Here is an 18,977-nt window from a genome sequence, read left to right on the forward strand (position 1 = left end):
TGAACGTACACGAATGAAATTCTCGTAGATGACAGAGTGGTCAACTATCTTCCAGTTACACCATAATTACATTCTAAAACCCTTTTTCTATTTCCCGTCGTTGACCTAGAAATTTCTAATTGCGTTTCTTTTTCCTCTAAGTACACAATTACGTAATACGGATACACACAACAATTACTTCCTTGTTGTGAGATCGGTCGACGGTATGGAGAAACTTTTGTGGATAATCTGGTTACCTCTGATCATCAGTAATTCAGGTAAATGTTTTGGTAAAGATTCTTGTATTTTCAAATTATGTGCTGAAAAATATCATTTCGTTTTAAATACTGTTACACATTCGAATATTTTTATGACATGAAAATGCTACCAATATTACCAAAGTGCGTTTTGATTTCGTAATGGCAACTATTTCCAAACATATATTGCACACACTGGTTTATAGTGTGTGATGGTATAACAGCGTTATCACTCACAGTTGGTTTTACTGTACACTAAAACTACGGGTTTGGTTAAAAGAATACAGTGTTTGATGTATTTAAGTATTTCCATTTATTTGCCCTTTTGTGTCCCGTTTTTCAGTCAGTAAGGTCAGACCCGCCGTTTACACAAACATGAGTTTCCTTTACCCCAGGGTGCTTCAATCCAATATTAGTCTCAGATGAAGAATCCGCTGTATGTTTTTTGGTCCCCGCTCTCCATGCCTCGGCGGCTCAGCTGTACCATTTGTACAAAATTAGTTCACACAAGAATCATCTGACTAACCTTGGTGGAAATGTAATGAGGGAAAAGTTATTCTTAACTTCTGTTAAATGGGATTGTTTATAGAATGGTGGTTTTTATAAATGAAATACTTTCATTTTGGTTTTCAATCGGTGTTCCATATCAAAATGATAGATATTCCAGTCTGCGAAATAAAATGCACGTTAGCCAATTGATTGGTATATTTAAGTATGACGTATGTTTAATGGTTATAACAGTTCTTGTTATAAATCACGGAATTTTACACAAGCTGAGTGATCCTTATGGTACCTTGCATTTCTTTATAATGGTAGAATTTAATATCAAGCAAAAACCACTAAACTATTTTAAAATGTTGCTCAACTTTGTAATTAAATATGATACCCTCATAACTGTACCTCGAAAACAAAGTTGGTCATAAAAATTTGGTAAGATCAAACCGGCGATTATTGCATTCTGTGGAATTTTAAATTATAACTTGTACTCTACAGCAACTATTCTATGAAAATTTAAATGTATGATTTGTACCCTACAGCAAGTATTCTGTGGAATTTTAAATGTATAACTTTGAACTCTACAGCAACTATTCTGTAGAAATTTAAATCTATGACTTGGAACATGGACAGAGATAATCACATTTTACTTCAGAAAAGCTATGCAAAATCAGTATCTATATGTAACGAAAAACCATTCAAACCCATGAAAAAGACTTCGATGAAGAATTCACTTTCACCGTTATCATTAATACAGTGGTAGACTAAAATCCTATCTATTGATCTTACATATTTAACACAAGTGCATCTCCAAACAATCCCAGGACTCGATACAGTATAAAGTGTATAATGAATGCACCAATCATATCACAGTCTCTTATCTGAGTATTCGTTTCTGTTATTTCAGATGTACTAACTGACTGCTGCAATGTACGCAAAATAGGACATGCGTTACAACTCTCGTGTACAGTATGTCATCTACAAGACAGTCCGCAAGTTATACCACTGAATACAACATTACTTAACCTAAGGCACAACAATGTTAGCATCTTACATAAAGGATCGTTCTCCAACGTACCATTTTTAGAATGGCTTGCACTATCATTTAACAATTTGGCAGCAATACCGCCAAGAACATTTGATCACTTAGAAGCGCTGCAGTATCTCGATCTGTCAGACAATCCATTGGATATGACTTCATTCCACCCATCTACTTTTCAACCACTGAAAAATCTCCGCACTCTGATCCTTTATATAATAACGACTTTCACCTGAGGAAGATCTTCCCTGAAACTCTTTTATTGTTTACGCCAAGACTTGACACTATTTTTGGATATATTTGATGTCCTGAATGTCAGTAAAGGATTTTCTAAACCAAATTTGAAAGAATTGAATTTCAATCAGAAAGGAAGTTCATATTTAAAAAAAAAACACTACATTTCAAGGACTGGAGGGAATGAACATTTCCAAAATTAATCTTTTCATTAATCCAGACAAGATAGAAAGCAACGTTTTGTATCCATTTCAAATGCTGTCAAATTTGTATTTGAATTCACTATGTAACAAAGACATTCATACGATGTTGCCTTTGCTCTACGCATTACGGGGAAGAACGATGGAGTCAATCAGGCTTAGTTACAATTATATTCGTAGTTACAGGGAAGTTAACATGGAAAAACCCGATGTTCTGTTTCTCAGTACAATATGCGTCAGGGATCTCATTCTTTCTAACAATGCAATTGAAAGTATAAGCATATCGGCTTTGACTTCTTGGACTAGAAGAGGTTGTATAAAGTACTGAGATCTGGCAGAAAACTCTTTTCACACACCAAATATATTTTTCATTCTGAATTTATTTCCATCGAAATAACATTTTTATTGTACTTCTAGCAAATCAACTTTCTTGCGAAAACGTAGATCAACTCAGTATAGGAGATGGTATCTTCCAAAAAGTCTTCTATATCTGAATTTACCAGATTTTCCATTTACAAGCGGGTACGGTTTCATAAGCTTTCAAGAGTAAAACAACCTCGAAGTTCTGGACATTAGTTTTCAACTTCCTTCATTCACGTGTGGACGTAAGATGTACGGTTTAAGTCATCTTACAGACTTTAATATATCCGGAATAGATTGTTCATCACCACACCCTGAAATGTTCAGTGACATGTTGATGTTGTCAACACTGACAGCCAGAGAGTGTCAACTAGCTAATAGCGACCTGTTTTATACGAATACCCTGTTTAAAGGATTAAATCTACTTTCTCATGTCGATCTATCGTCAAACACTCTAACACAACTTAACTCGAATACATTTACAGACCAGTCGGGTTCCCTAAAAACATTACCCCTTGTCGACAATTCATTGGTTCACCTTCCTATTGAAATATTACAACAACTGGCGGTATTAGAAATGCTTGATATTAGTAATAATCTAATAGTATCTTTAACCTTATCCGAAATCAACATTCTTGATATTTATCGATCGCAGTCAGAGAAATTCACGGTGAAACTTGGTGGAAATCTTTTAGTGTGTGATTGTGATAACCTGGCTTTTCTATCTTGGTTAGACACCACTGAAGTTATATACGACAAAAACGAGCTCGTATGTGTTGATAGCAACATGAAGATTGTCAAGTTACTTGAAACCTTTCACGATTTTAGAGTTGATTGTGTGTCACAGTTCTGGTTGATCGTTTCCATTACTATCACGGTAATCTGCCTGATACTAGGTATTCTGTTCCGAGTAGTCTGGAGATACAGCTTAAAATTAAGGTTTTGGTGTCGAAATCCTGTAGAACACGACACGTTTCCATATGACATCTTTATTTCCTACAGCAGGGATGATTGTGGATGGATACGGAAAACGTTAGTTCCCTGGCTAGAACAACACGGTATGAGTTATGGTGCCGAGGACAAAACGTTTGATACTGGACATATGTGATAATATTATGGGTGCTATAGACGATTCTTATCAAACTGTATTTGTGGTAAGCTGCAAATTTCTGGAGTACGAATGGCAGACCTTTGCTATGAAAGTAGGCAGTAGGTACTCATTTCGGGAAGGAAGAGAGTACATGAATACCATTATTCTGTTAGTAGATATAAAACAAAGCGACTTTCCAAAGTTGATTCGAGAAAACTGGGACAAAATACGTCCTTTACATTGGCCGGACCTTCACAATACCGATGGCACAAGACTCAATACAGCAAGGAAAAAGTTACTGAAACGCATTCGGAAAGGAAATAAACGCCTCGCCAAAACTCTTAATTCCGAGTCCACGGTATAAACCCGATCGCCCACATGTCTGTCCGTATCTACAACTCAGGTGTTGTATGCAAGATGAAATTAGTGACAAACGGTTATCAAATAGGACAAATCTTAGAACAATCTTCAAATTGTTGGAATAATTTAGTAAATTGAATTTGAATCGAATACTCGTACGAGCTGTCCACAAAACGTAAATGTAACAAAATGCAATGCCCCATTTTCAATATCAGGCATCGAGTAACGCTTTCTGTACAGGAGTTACTTCCCATTGAACTCTACGGATCCAGCTAAAGCTACAGCTCATTAACGATTGTCAAATCAATTACAGAACCTTATTTACTTGTCAAGTGCTTTCCAGTGTCCAAACGAAGTCTGCGAGCATAGATACATCCATTCAGGAGGCTTGTTGTAAAGTGTATACTCCTTTCCAAGAATGGTTTGAAGCAGGATTCCGGGATAACCATCTTTCGTTTTTATAAATATATTCGTCCATATTGATAAGACAGTTTTGGGGTATTGTATGAATCTGAAAACGCCCAAATATTACTAACAAGCAAATTAGTAACGATTATTGCTATGTATAGATAGCCAATCTGGATATGATATCAACTAATACTTTTACGTAAAGAGTATGAGACGATTTGGCATAATCCACGTGCATTTCATTGCCTTTATAAACACAACGGGTAACTGTACACTTGTAAGGCGGCTTGAATATACACTGGATACTAGCAAACAATGAGCCCCACATTCATATGATATCATAAATGAGAGTGATTATTGAAATTTTACGATGTTTCTAACACAAATTACGAAAGCGTACCGAAGAAAAGGTCGCTGCCCTTTCTCTCTGATTTCGTGTGTTTTCGGGAGTATGTGATATATTCGTAAAAGCTTGTGATAGTGTTAAAATGATTCCGGCTTTAAAATGTTACCCCACTGAAGTATACTGCTGAAGTCACTCAGCAGGACCCCTTCTCTGGTCATGTAACCTGACTACGGTGAACCAGTCGTTATGGTGTCATAATGCAGAGGGTTTAACTGCAAATTTTGTTTTAAAAGACTCTGGTACGTCTCTGTCAGGGGACAGAATCCAGAGCATTCATTGCAGAGGCACATACTCGACTAAATATAAAAAAACACGTTATTTTTTCAAAGTGCATTGCGGAGTCAACATGCAGTTGAATAATGGCTCTGCTATCTAGGTCTGGATCCCCTTTTCCCATTACAGGTCACATTTAGCTCTGGTTGTTATGTTTTCTTAAAATAATGTGAAGGGATAATATTCCTTCATACATAAGTAGAAGTTATGATAAACGTGAAAATATATCTTAGATTATTTTAGAAGGACATGATTCTTATATTATTTTTAAAGTGCTTAAAATATATATACTAACACGAAAAGAAACGCCGGGTACACTAAATATACGTCAAATAATTTATTGCTTGGCCTAGAATAATGATACTCGGTCAGGTTGATGTGTTGTTCGTGGTCACTAGGTACACATGTTTAAAATCACACAATACCTGACCTCCGCGCTCCGTGCGAGGCACGTGCTAAAATACAAGAATCCCGTGCAGGGGAAGGTCATTGAGTTCGCCAATGGAAATTTTCAGTCTATTTGATACTGTTCAAGTATTCGGATTGATTTTTCAAAGTTTGATTCGAATTAAGCAATTTACATCCATGCCACGATTGACGGTAGTCCAGCGGGGACAGGCTATAGGAATGCTTTTGCAGGGTCAGGGCCAACTTCAGGTTGCCGCACATTTTGGTGTGCATATTCGGACAATTCAACGTCTTGTCCAACGTGTGCGAGTGACGGGGAGGGTCATCGACCGACCGCGAAGTGGACGTCCGCGCGTCACGACGCTACATCAGGATCGGTTTATAAGACTTTTCTTACTTACGTAATCGCCATCTCACTGCTACCGAAACTGCAAATAACACTATAGGCAGTCATAACCGCCATATTCATCCTAATATGGTTCGAAACCGATTACGCGTCAATGGCCTAAGAGCCCGACGTCCCTATGTTGGTCTGCCCCTAACTCTTGCGCGTCGCCAACGCCGATTGGCTTGGTTACAAGCACACTCGCCCAGAATTTTTCCTATGAGGCAATGGAGACGGGTATTCTTCACTGACGAATCCCGGTTCACTCTCTACCGTTCGGACGGGCGACGTCGTGTATATCGACGTCGTCGAGGGGAACGTTACACCGACGCGTGCGTCGCTGAGCGGGATAGGTTTGGCGGTGGTTCAGTATGTGTTTGGGGTGGTATCTCCTATGGGTTTAAATCACCCCTGATCGTGATTGACGGTAATTTAACCGGCGTAAGGTATAGAGCCGAAATCCTTCGCCCAGTTGCCGTGCCATGTGTGCAAGCACGGAACCGGATATTTCAGCAAGACAATTCCCGGCCCCATGTCGCTAGAGTTTGTCAGCAATTTCTTGCCAACAATAACGTAATTCCAATCGATTGGCCAGCATTCAGTCCAGATTTGTCTCCAATTGAGCATTTGTGGGACGAATTGGAAAGGAGAGTTAGGAGACGTTCAAATGCCCCCACTAATCTGGTCCAGCTCACACGTGCCTTGCATGAAGAATGGAATAACATCCCCATTGAAAGGGTTAACACCCTGATGAATTCCATGCATAGAATAATCAGGGCTGCGACACCTGCGCATGGAGGACACACAAGATACTGAAATGTCCGGCCGTGTTGCGCAATACAAGTAGGGTCATCGCTAAAAGGGGGATATTTTTGGCATAATTAGCAATGATAATCGATAGAACCTTCAACAAATGGTTCCAAACATATGAAATTGTATACAAAAATGAATGAAATAATGTAACATTAAATTATATCATTTAAAAGAATCTTTTTAGGTTACACCGCGTTTCTTTTTCGTTTTAGTATATTAAAGATAGTGGAAATCTTGAATTCTTTTGAAAGATGGAGGCTTTCTCGGATTCAGAAATACCCGCAAAATAATTTCACAAGTTTTTGACCTTCCTAGACTCAAGAAAATTTCAATTACTGATTAAAATTGTACCAACTAAACTTTAGAAAAAGTTGAAAATAATAGTAAAAAGTTACTCATCTCTAAATTCAAAATGGATACAGTCTTATTTATTCAAGGGTGGTTTAAAGACATAAAGACATATTGAATGAACATTTGACTTATGATAACGACAGTAGCCAAACTAAACTATACCTGAAGGTTTACTCTATACAAAGCAAACACTTTTAAGTTTGAAAATGCTTCCTTATTTCCTGTACTGTGTGTGATGTTGCACGTTTCATTGTTATACGATATATTAATCATGAATGCAAGTATTAGAGATGTATTTGATATATGACTGTACGTCTAGGTTTAGATAAACTGTTCTGTATAAGAATTATAGAGGCCTGTTTATCCACATTGGCTTACCTAACAGGGTCCTATATGCTACAAGCCAGGGTAGAGGACCCGCATCCGGCTACCAACCAGTCCACGACCGTTGTACCCCGTAACCTATACTGAACGTAGGGCCTTTAGGTGTCGAGTTTGTTAGTGTATTCTGTGTGTTGTTGTATTTAGGCGTACAGTTTTAGCAGCGAGTATAACTCCTGGGGTACACAAATGCCTTCGTGTACGTGTACGTTACTATTTGTCCTCGACGTACATAATTAGATATAACACCACTCGCTGGTACATGAAAAATAGCACAATATTACGTACGACAGATAGAATTCCCATGATATCTATGGAGACTGTACCAGAGAGGATTACTTGTGATCCTCCCATTCATTGGTGCATACGAACAGTGGCGTAGCCAGGATCTAAAGTAGGGGAGGGGGGGGTGAATCTGGCAACGCCGGCGAAGCCTGGCGTCGCGAGCGCCAAAGGCGCGAAGCTTTGGCGAGGGGTCTGGGGGCCCTTCCCCCGAAAATTTTGAAAATTTTGGCCCCATTTCCTACATTTTGAATTTTGAGCGTATTTTGAAGGAAAATAACGACACAATAATACTGGGATAAGTCGATATAATGTAGCTGAGTGTAGTTAGTGTGGTGTTAGTTTCGACAGAATGCAAGTATAATCGATAAAATCAGTGAAATATAGAGATGCAGAAACTGTATACCCCCTTGCCCCCCTTGCCCCCCCCCCTTGCCCCCCTTGCCTACGCCAGTGCATACGAACATCTCATGAGGTGTCATTGTCTGTGCCCCATCTCCCGCATTCACACTTGTTGATATAATCTACACATACAGTGAAGGCAGTTGTGTCCTCCGGGGGTTTCCGAAAGGAAAGCTCGTTTCCGAAACTGGACACGTGATCCCCTCCTTCGTCTTCACTCATTGGTCAGCGGATTGCGGCTGTAGACGGGCTTAAAAGATGAAAGATCGTTTTAAAATTAACACATCCCTCAAAGTATTCAAAGCATCGTGTAATTCACAACAGGTTCTGAACATATGGCAGGACACAGATGCACTGCATTGAAGTATTTTCTGAAAATGTTTAAAACACATGATTCCTCAACATTTTTAGACTTGCATACTACTAAAACATGTTCTTTTCAGATGTTTTAAAAGTCATGTACTTCTAATTTTCATAAAATATTTTAAGAAACATATTCTTCTAAAGGGTTTCAAGAAACAGCAACTTCTAAAATATCTAAGGGTTATGTACTATTAAAGCAGTTTTATAATCATATATTTATAAAATGGTTTTAAAAATATGTTCTACTAAAATAATTAAGAATGGAATATTTGAAAAATATTTTAAGAATTAACTAGTCTTAAATATAAAAAACATATTTTCTAAAATATGTGAAGAAACATGTAATTCTCAAAATGGTTTTTGTCTTATGTACTATAGTAAAGTATTATGATAATCTCAATTGTCCAAAAAATATTTAAAGAAACATGATCTTCTAAAATAATTTAAGAATCGTATACTTTCTAAAATATCACGTAATCTAAAATATTTGAAGTAACATGTTCTTCTAAAATGTTTTAAGAATCGTGTACTTTTAATTTGAACTATTGCATATTCTGAGCTATTTTAGAAACATGTTTTTCTGAAAAAAAAATGAAAAAAAAGTACGAAATTTTTATATGCTTCAAATTATGTAAAATTTCATATATTTACGAAATATTTTAGGAAGCTTTACATTCTAAAACATTTTTAAAGACACACCTCACACCGCCTTGTAAAACCTTTGATGGAAAACGTAGATCGCAAAGCAAGCATTCAACTGTAAGTTGACTCCATAACGCACTTTGAAAATAAAAAAAATTCTCAACGGAAAAGATAAAGGAAACCTTCGTGAAAAGAATGGTTTGAAAAGAAGGATGACAAGGTCACTCTTACTAACCATTCAACGGGAACAGTGAGTACATGTCATACTCCCTTACCTGTAGGTCAAACTTGAAAACAAATAGGCAGAAGTGAGGTAGAGTTCAGAAAAAACAAAAGAAGTAAAACATCTTTAAGATTGAAAGCAAACAAACGATCTTAAGCTGAGAGCGACAGACATTTCCTAACAGTTTCTGAATACAAAAGATAAGGCTATATAAAGACATTTCAGTATTTCTTGATTAAACTTCGAGAAATGTGTTTTTTTAACCTTTGCTACAATTATGGTATCTGTATTGATAAGTTTATAAAAGACCGTTTCGTAAAAAAAAAATCAATAAAAAAAATCGGTCAAGTCTTAAATGCACTGCAGAACACAGGCAAGTCAGTCGTTGTCGTTATGTTTATATCCTGTGTGTTTAAGTACAGCTTATATTTTAAGACACTGACCATGTATTCTATAGAAAGCTTTGCCGCTAACCCGACACTTTGTATACTTACTAAAGCTTACTGACGGACATGAAGATATATAATAGTTTGGTGATTGAAGTAGAACAATATCTATATTTGTGTATATTTTATAAATTATTGACTTTGAAATAAAATATGTTTCTAAAGTCTAATAAATTTTTATATCATTCCATGAAAATGACCACGACAATATTAATTACTAACGTTTATATTGACCTTAATCCCATTGTCCATCCTCTTTCCGTATTTATCTGTTGTAGCGATAGCAAATTGAATATGGTGATACTCTAAGTGATTCCTTTATATAAGGAAGGTGTGTCTATTAAGATTGTGAAAATAAAACCTATCTAGACTCGATGTTTGAATCGATATTACACATACATATGTAGTAGTAGTAGCATTTGGTACTGTTAACACGTGCGGACACACATGGATGTACGTGCACATAAACACCTACGCTTTCCTGGACAGGTGACGAACTAAGGAGATATTTCAGTAGTACATTGGCACCTGTTCGCTCTCACGGAAAAGTCTATTTCTGGAGACAGTTCGGTGCATTTGGAATGATAGCTGTACAGACCTGTTATCGCTATAGCCGGTAATGTCCCTGACCACTATGCTCAACGAATGACAAGTCCATGTTACCTAGTGCCCCACAAAGCTCTCTCGAGACCCATTACATTATACGATATACTTAAGGTAAACGAGCCCTACAGAGAACCCAATATAGCACTAAGTAATTGCCCTACCCTATCATCGCCAGACTTTTGTTGGCGATCCCAATAGCCACCAATTACACTTGCCCTATCACTGCCAGACCTATGTTGCCACCTATCACACGTACCCTATCACCGCCAGACTTATGTTGCCACCTATCACACTGACCCTATCACCGGCAGACCTATGTTGCCACCTATCACACTTACCCTATCACCGTCAGACTTATGTTGCCACCTATCACACTTACCCTATCACCGCCAGACCTATGTTGCCACCTATCACACTTACCCTATTACCGCCAGACCTATGTTGCCACCGATCACACGTACCCTATCACCGTCAGACCTATGTTGCCACCTATCACACTTACCCTATCGCCGTCAGACTTATGTTGCCACCTATCACACTTACACTATCACCGGCAGACTTATGTTGCCACCTATCACACTTACCCTATCACCGTCAGACCTATGTTGCCACCGATCACACTTACCCTATCATCGTCAGACCTATGTTGCCACCTATCACACTTACCACCAGACTTATGTTGCCACCTATCACACTTACCCTATCGCCGTCAGACTTATGTTGCCACCTATCACACTTACCCTTTCATCGCCAGACCTATGTTGACACCTATCACACTCTGCGAATATGTTGACGAAAACGTGCTTCTAGTTACATTGTTTTGTCAGTCCGTTTTCGGCCATCGTATGTACTAACTTATGTTCTGTAAGAAAGCAACAATGAAAGTACCGACATTCTAAGGGATCCGAATTCAGACGCACATTCAACAAAATTAAGGGCAAAATATGAACAAATGAAATTTAAATGGAGGCTCCTGAAAAATGCCTTAGAAACTTAGAAAAAACCCTATGGTGACAGGGACGACAGTTGATTTGAGGACTCGTCAGTGATGCTATATCATACAGCTGCTTCGTCCTTCGAGGACTCGTCAGTGATGCTATATCATACAGCTGCTTCGTCCTTCGAGGACTCGTCAGTGATGCTAAGGGATTAAATGATCATTGCTTGCCGCTCCTTATGTAAATTGGCGATGATTTATTTTACGATTCAGTATCGATCGCGAATTAAATAGCTCACGAAATCAAAATGATATGTGGTAAGTTATCCCATTAGTCAATTCATAGACTTTTTGGCGACATATGAGATTGTGATGAAAAGAAATCAGACATTTCTAACGATGTTTTAAATGACTTTTTATCAGACGAGTTTTCGCTTTTAAGACGAAGACATTCATTATAATGAATTACCTATAAAATAGCAGTTTTTAACAGGTGTAAAACCAGATCTCGCAAAATAAAAGTTTGGCGTTATCACCGAGTTGGCGCATCTGCATGTATATACACTGAAGCAGAGGACGCTTTAAAGCAAAGAACTTCGATTTTATTTAATCATGAAAATTTGTATGCATGATGTTATAGTCGACTGCCTATGCCTAACTGGTTCTGAAACTTCTATTGCAGTATTGAGTTAAATACATACATCGATATGACAGAGGACGATATAATTTCCTATAAAATGATACATTATGATAAATATGAAATTGCAATATTCTTTATAATTTTTTTAAGTTGAAATAATTTTCATAAGTCAAGTATATTTTCTGGAGTTTTAAAATCTATTGTTATCTATAACAGAAAACAATACGAATCTATTATAAACTATTTAAACACCGGAAAGATTAAAAATAAACCTGACGTAGAGATGGGATATTAATCAGCTTGCAAATGTGTTCGACTGACCTGAAACACGTAATCCATTACGGTTTATCAAATGAACAGCTGAGTGGCCTTATCAGAATTTGATTAAGGTACTAAACGGCAAACATATACAATTCAAATTTTGTATTTCTAAATGCAAATAGCATATAAGAACCAATATGCATACAGATAAATGTTTCATTCAGTGCCCATAAGATGGTGGGTAACATATTAATATAATCAACATGCCAAAGAAGATATATGATAATTGTCAGTAAGACATATACACAACTAATTAGATATTTTAGATAGACTTTCTTTCAGACGCAGTTTGTCTTAAATACTTACTAAGGCGTTAAGTTAAGTTGGTTACCAGTCATCAAAGCCTTTTACATCAAAATGGCAGCATCTGAATTCTTCTTTGCGAACAGTCACCCAGAAAAGAAACTCGTTTCAGAAAAAAAGAAAGAAAAGGTTTATTAACAAGCAGTCTGAATCATTAAAAAAAATATGAAATTTGAGTAAAATTATTAACAACGAGGTGGTTTTGACAAATAGACGAGAAATGTATATGTAGTGTAATTGATCTCTAAAAACATAATGACAATTGTTATTAGAAAAATAACGAAGTTGTAATTGATGTTGCTATATTTTTTTCATTTTCAAACTAACATAGTAAGCTTGTCACCCTTTTTGGTACCCCGATGCAATTAAAAGCCTTGTTTGCTTTAAAATTGGAGAAACCTTTTCCGTTTAGTTGTCGATCACAGCGACCTGCTTATGTGAACACGCAATAAAACTGATATTACTTTTGGCTCCACATTTTGTCGTTTGAAAAAAAAACAGCGTAACTCCCACTGACAAAACATCACGACTCTATAACCAAACCTTCGTCTTTGTAATATCGGCAACATTTCACCGAGGTTTCCTTAAGACACTCTATTTGCCTGTTTGAATAAATATTAAGAACTTAAACCAAATTAAAAGAAAAACTTTAATTGAAAGAGATGAACTTTACATTTTATCTAAAATAAAGTTTACAGGATAGTGTATGTATTCCATATTAAGCTTGCAAAGCTTTCGAGGTCAAACAGTTTACGTCACTGATCCGGTGGTGTATCTATTTGTGTCGTGTTTGACGGGTAGCGCGGTTGTTTACCCCTTTTCCAATCGTGAGGACATACCGACAATGTTGTATCTGTTCACGCCACCATAGTTAAGATTGTAGGACCGTTTGAGTACGTCACAACATGGCCTGTTATCAGAGCAAGGCCAATGATAAAAGCGTCGCTTCGTTGTTCTTGCCCTCAGCAGTCTTAGAGACTCCGATCGGTCACCATGAAAGTCCTGGTCCTCCTAGCGATTTGTTTGGTGTGCGTAAATGCCTTAGAAGGCAAGCGCCGTACTAGGGTAATTCGTCAAACAGCCTCCGGTGAGTGGACTATTCTAACACACGATTCTGCTTGATTATTTAATTGTTTCTTCATTAATGGATTCAGGGACATATATATATTACCAGCCATGCTAACTTGGACTACACTTAACCATACACAAGTGATATATTTATGGAAAGTTCAGAACTGTTTAGATACCGGAAAATACTATTGCGCTTTAAATGTTTGATATATTGATATAATGTTGCATTCAGAAAAAAAACTTTGTAGACAACGCTTTTGCGCGACTAGCTGACATATATATTTCACGACTTAAAAAAAAGAAAATACGTTGGATTTTCGGAAGTATAGTTTCCAGACAAATAATATCGCACAGAGCAAAGAAACAAATTACGCTGTAACTTCATACATTTCTTTATTTCACAAATTCCATTTCTATGAAATTATTCAGAAAAAAATTGGAGTTATTTCTATAATATACATTATTGTGAGTCAAAGGAATTGCATTGGATATGGTATTTAGCTAATTCTGCTAAAGAATCATGATTTAGTTGTTTACTGTGTTCTTGAATACTTGTGTGATCGTGTGAATGTTTCGGTGCTGTGGAAGATTTTAAGTACAATTCTAGAAAATAGATAAATTTTCCATCGATTCCTAAAGCAATTCTAATGAGAATAAATATGCTACCACGTGAATAATTATAATCGAAGATACATCTTAATGCCATCTTTTGAGTAAATCTAAATACCTTATATTGCCTTAATGTAAACCTGTAAAGTCACGGAATTTAATTTCAATCTTACCGCACTGAAATGCATATCATTAAAATGTTCGAAAGTGATTCCGGAACATAAATGACAGAAAACAATACAAAGTAATCTGTACAGGTTGAAACATATATGAGGCGACTTAAATAAATAAGATTTGAAATTGAGTCTACCGTGCACGCATAATAAATTCCCAATATACTTACATCCGGTTTATTTAAATTATTATAAATGTGAAAGTAAAGGGAAAAGAGAAAACTGAAATAAATATCACTGTTTGTTTAGTGTTAACACATTTGACTGACTTTCACTTTCCCTATGAATGTTTCTGATCATCACATTTCAACCAATACGACAATTCTTGCTATGGCCTTTCAAACCAAAATTTCGGTTTGCGAAAAACACAGATAACAATAGATAACATACATTATTCTGAAACCATTCAAGGAAAAATAAAGACAATAAATTCAATCTGATTAAATGCAGGTTCCAAATCTCGTTCCGTTATTCTGATAATCCTATGTGGAAGGTAACTGGGCGAGAATGAGGATCTGCATTTTAATGTGAAATAGAACGAGACATGCATTGCAACTTTGTCTGATACTTCGTCAATTACAGACAGTAATGATTCAGGGATCTGTTTTAATATTTCCTTTATTGATTATTACTCTAATTCTTAAATTGTTTTTGACTTGAATTGACAAATTACGACAACACATATTTTCAGCTTACTTACAGAATCAAAAACACATCATACATATGTCAAACATTTTACAAATGAGGCAGTCCTGGAATTAATGAAAATTATGCGAACATTTTGTGAAATGTCTTCACATTCTCCTTTATATGATTTTTAAAGTTCTTTTTATTGGAACTTTTCTCGTGTGTTTTTTTCCGTTGAATTAGTACATAAATTTCAGGACGGATTTTTTTCTTGAAATTTGTATATTTCGTTCCAGCTTTTATTATATCATTTCAAATTTTACACGATGTTTATGATGTTCAATCATGACAATATGAACTATCAGTTGAAAAACTGCAAGCTGCAATGACTCATTGGTTTACAATGAAACCTCACTATAAAGATAACCTTGTGGGCTGGACGAAAGCGATATCTTAATAGCAGTGTTTGTCTAAACATTGAGTATGACCAAACCGACTTTTTTCTTGGTATTCACATTAGTATGTAGGTTTTATACTATAAAACATAGTTATTATACTGAAGTATTTAGATTGGCATATATATATATATGATCCAATGCAATACGCGCCATAACACCTTGTAATTTCTGTCAGTAGATTAGCTAATGAGGTGAAATTCAGTGCAATGGTGATATTTGAGACCTTTTAAAACTGGTTTGAAATGCAAAGTGGTCTTAATGATGAGATGTTCGTCATAGGGAGATGTACAATACCAAGACAGATTTTTTTCGGGACGGAAATAAAATGACCTGAATATTGAGGTGATGTTAATTTTGAGGTGGTCTTAGGTGTGGTTGCATAAAAAACTTTACATAAAATTAAATGGAAGAATTTCTGAAGACACGTACTTTGTATCTGACAGGTTGTAACAATCTATTTGGAATATTACCTTACAGAAAAAAAAGTTGACTATTTATTGTAAACCGATAAGGATATAGCATGTCACGGAAACTAACACTGGCAGCATTCAATGTCAGGCTTTTCTAAACAGGTCAGTAGATAGCACGTGAAACGAACCGGATGTCTGACACTACCTGTCTTATCCAATCCCAACTTGCACGAACTTGTATGTGTCAGCAATTGATTTCATATATATCACGTGACCTACATGCACGTGTTTAATAAAGCATGACTTAATGAGAAATAAGATGTTGTTGAGATAAAGGACGTACTCTTTTCCTGTTCCTAGATATGAGTTTCTTGTTTGTTTTAAAGAGCATTGTTTAATGTGGTGACTGATTTGCAGTTCATGGTTCCATCTTCCAATATGAAGAGACCTATTAAGTTGAGATTTACACAGAAAAAATAACATTATATATATTTCTATGAGTCTTCGGACTCTGTTCTTATTGAAGTGTCAAATTGGACTAAATGATAATTGATAGAAAGGCATTTTGAGACGGTTTTAATAACTTATACCGAGATTCCGTCATCAAAAACAACAAAGAAAATACCGAAATATAGGATAATATTTTAGATCGAGATTCATGTAAAAGTACAAGGAGTATAAGAATAGGTGTTCCGGAAGAGTAAGCGTCTTCTGGTTTATCGATGACTCCCGTCATGTAAATCTTGGTCAATCTAAGTCAGTAATGTCAAGTTCCCAACTGATAACAAGGTTAACAACGGCAACACAAATTTCGTTAAAAAAATACCCCACAATCTTCATCTGTCTGCATTTGTGTCTCGTGCTTTTCTGTCAGCTGCCGACATCTTGCACGATAATTACGATACCGGAACAAGCACTTGAAGTTAGGGATGCAGTTTTTTTCACAATTTATCCAGAAATTAATACAATCACGATAGAGAAATTAATATAATCAGTCTTGGTTTAAAGCTGTCTCTGTTGTTTTCGTCCCAGAAAAAAAATCATGATAAGCGACTAATGACGTGTGTGACCGGTTTTGATAATCTCTTCTATAAATTCGGCATCGTATGGAAACAGAAACCAAGAAAAGATAACCAAGATTGGTCAAAGTAAGTTCCCATAGGTATGCCAAACTTGTAATGTAGGTGTGGATTGACCAATGGATGTTTTAAGCATAGCGTGTACTACAGAAATTGTTGTTGACACATTACAGTGCCTGATAAGTCAATCTTTGCCTGGTCAGTGATTTTATTAGAGAAGTGAAATTCAGTTCTTAACTATCTCGTTTGCAAGGTAGTATCAGCGGTGAGATGTAATGTTGAGGTAGTCTTTATGCGAGGTTTCACCGAAGTCTATTTTGCATATCTGTATCCTTACAGGACTGTTTGTACATTTAGTATTTGATGACTTATTCCTGTTGGAAATAACAATTTTTAAAGATATTTATTTTGAACGTTTGCCGTTAAATCTATACCTTGAATTTTCGAGAGTGGTATTTTCGGATAAGTACATAATTGCAAACAAATGTGTCGTGTTATTTTACAAAATCAGAGGTTGAGGATTGAGAAATCAGTAAACCTTCTCTGACTTCTTGTGTGAGGCGAATAATGTGGAGATCATATGGATAATTGGGAATCGCATTTCATGACATCTTTTGGAACTCTAAAAACAACAAAATCAATCTGTTGCAGCACTTTCCCCAATGGAAATACCGTACCATTCGATTTTAATGCTTAATGCTTGTCCTAAGCAGGGAAAATACTTATTTCTGCCCACTAACTCGATGACAAAGACAAAACGAAAATTCGACACCGTCTGCTTGACTTACAACTCTATATTTATCATTGTCTAGATATGGTTTATCCAATAGTCTGTTAAATGTGACTCGTTAAGAAAGTGACAATGAGCTGCCCCCATCATCCAAAGGCGTCGTCTTCATACTGTTTTAGAATGCTTTAGAACTTCAGATTTTAGAACTCCAAATAAATTATTTTCTTTTAAATGGAATAACATCTATCCAGGATCTAAAGAAAATGTGTTTAACAGACGAATCCAATGTTGAGAACCAACACACTGCCATACATTTCAAATTCGGCTTATGTTTGACAAAATGAAGCTTCAACATATCTTCCAAAGATCAACATTTACTTTTGTGTATAAATCGGCGATTTATGTGTTTGTTTATGCAATTTATGATTACATAATTAATTAATCAGACATTTGTTGTTTATTTATTTGCATCGGTAAAGCGTTTCAACCGACAGTTATGGTAAATATTTATATGTAGTATAGACGTCGGGTCATCAGAAAATTAACATTAGGATCCCGTCTGAATACTTGAAAAAAGGTTTGATACCAGACTATTCCATCCAAGTGCAAAATAACATGATGTTTTCAGGCGGAGGATGTTTATACGATGGAAAGGTCTACCAGCAGGGACAGACTTGGACTGTACCATGCAAGTACGACTGTACATGTCAGGATGGCACTGCCGGCAAGTACCAGTGCACAGAAGTGTAAGTAAACACGTTATTAAAAGTGTTTTAAGGGAAAACCATTATTTCTTAGATTTATTGCTGGTCGCAGTGTTCCCCTATGCGTCATGGTGGAAGATATATGATATATATATACATAAGAATTCAGCATTCTATCCTAATTTTCTTCAAATAAGAATAAATTGAACATTGATCTTCATAATGCTACAGATGAATGGGGCTTTCAAAATCATCTAACCGATGTTATAATCTATATCGCAGATGTCCACACTATGACAACCTGCCTCAGGGCTGTTATATGGTTCAGGAACAAAATTCTTGTTGTTCCAAACCACAGTGCAACTTCCAGACTACTGGCGATGGTGCTCATGGCCAAATGCAGACGGGTAGGTACAGGAACGAAATAGCTGTGAAACTTTATAAGGAATATGAGCTAAACTACATTAACATGTTTTGAATATTTGCTCTAATCTCTTTTTGGAGTCTTAGTA

At 36.3% G+C, this 18,977-nt stretch overlaps 1 protein-coding gene and 1 pseudogene across 1 annotated transcript in view; both read left to right on the forward strand.

Moving 5' to 3' along the window:
* The first annotated feature begins 205 nt into the window (after window positions 1-205).
* Window positions 206-4,018, forward strand: LOC132554961 (toll-like receptor 1; annotated as a pseudogene).
* A 1,966-nt stretch (window positions 4,019-5,984) lies between these two features.
* Window positions 5,985-18,977, forward strand: part of LOC132554962 (putative per-hexamer repeat protein 5) — a 28,913-nt gene continuing 15,920 nt past the window's right edge. The window contains exons 1-3 of the mRNA XM_060219289.1: window positions 5,985-6,437; window positions 18,390-18,511; window positions 18,748-18,872. Of these exons, the coding sequence (XP_060075272.1) occupies window positions 5,985-6,437; window positions 18,390-18,511; window positions 18,748-18,872 (700 nt within the window). The remainder of the gene's footprint in view (window positions 6,438-18,389; window positions 18,512-18,747; window positions 18,873-18,977) is intronic.

The sequence above is a fragment of the Ylistrum balloti genome, unplaced genomic scaffold, assembly GCF_031769215.1.
Source record: "Ylistrum balloti isolate Yb309-2 unplaced genomic scaffold, AGI_CSIRO_Ybal_v1 Utg370450, whole genome shotgun sequence".
Classification (NCBI taxonomy): Eukaryota; Metazoa; Mollusca; class Bivalvia; order Pectinida; family Pectinidae; genus Ylistrum; species Ylistrum balloti.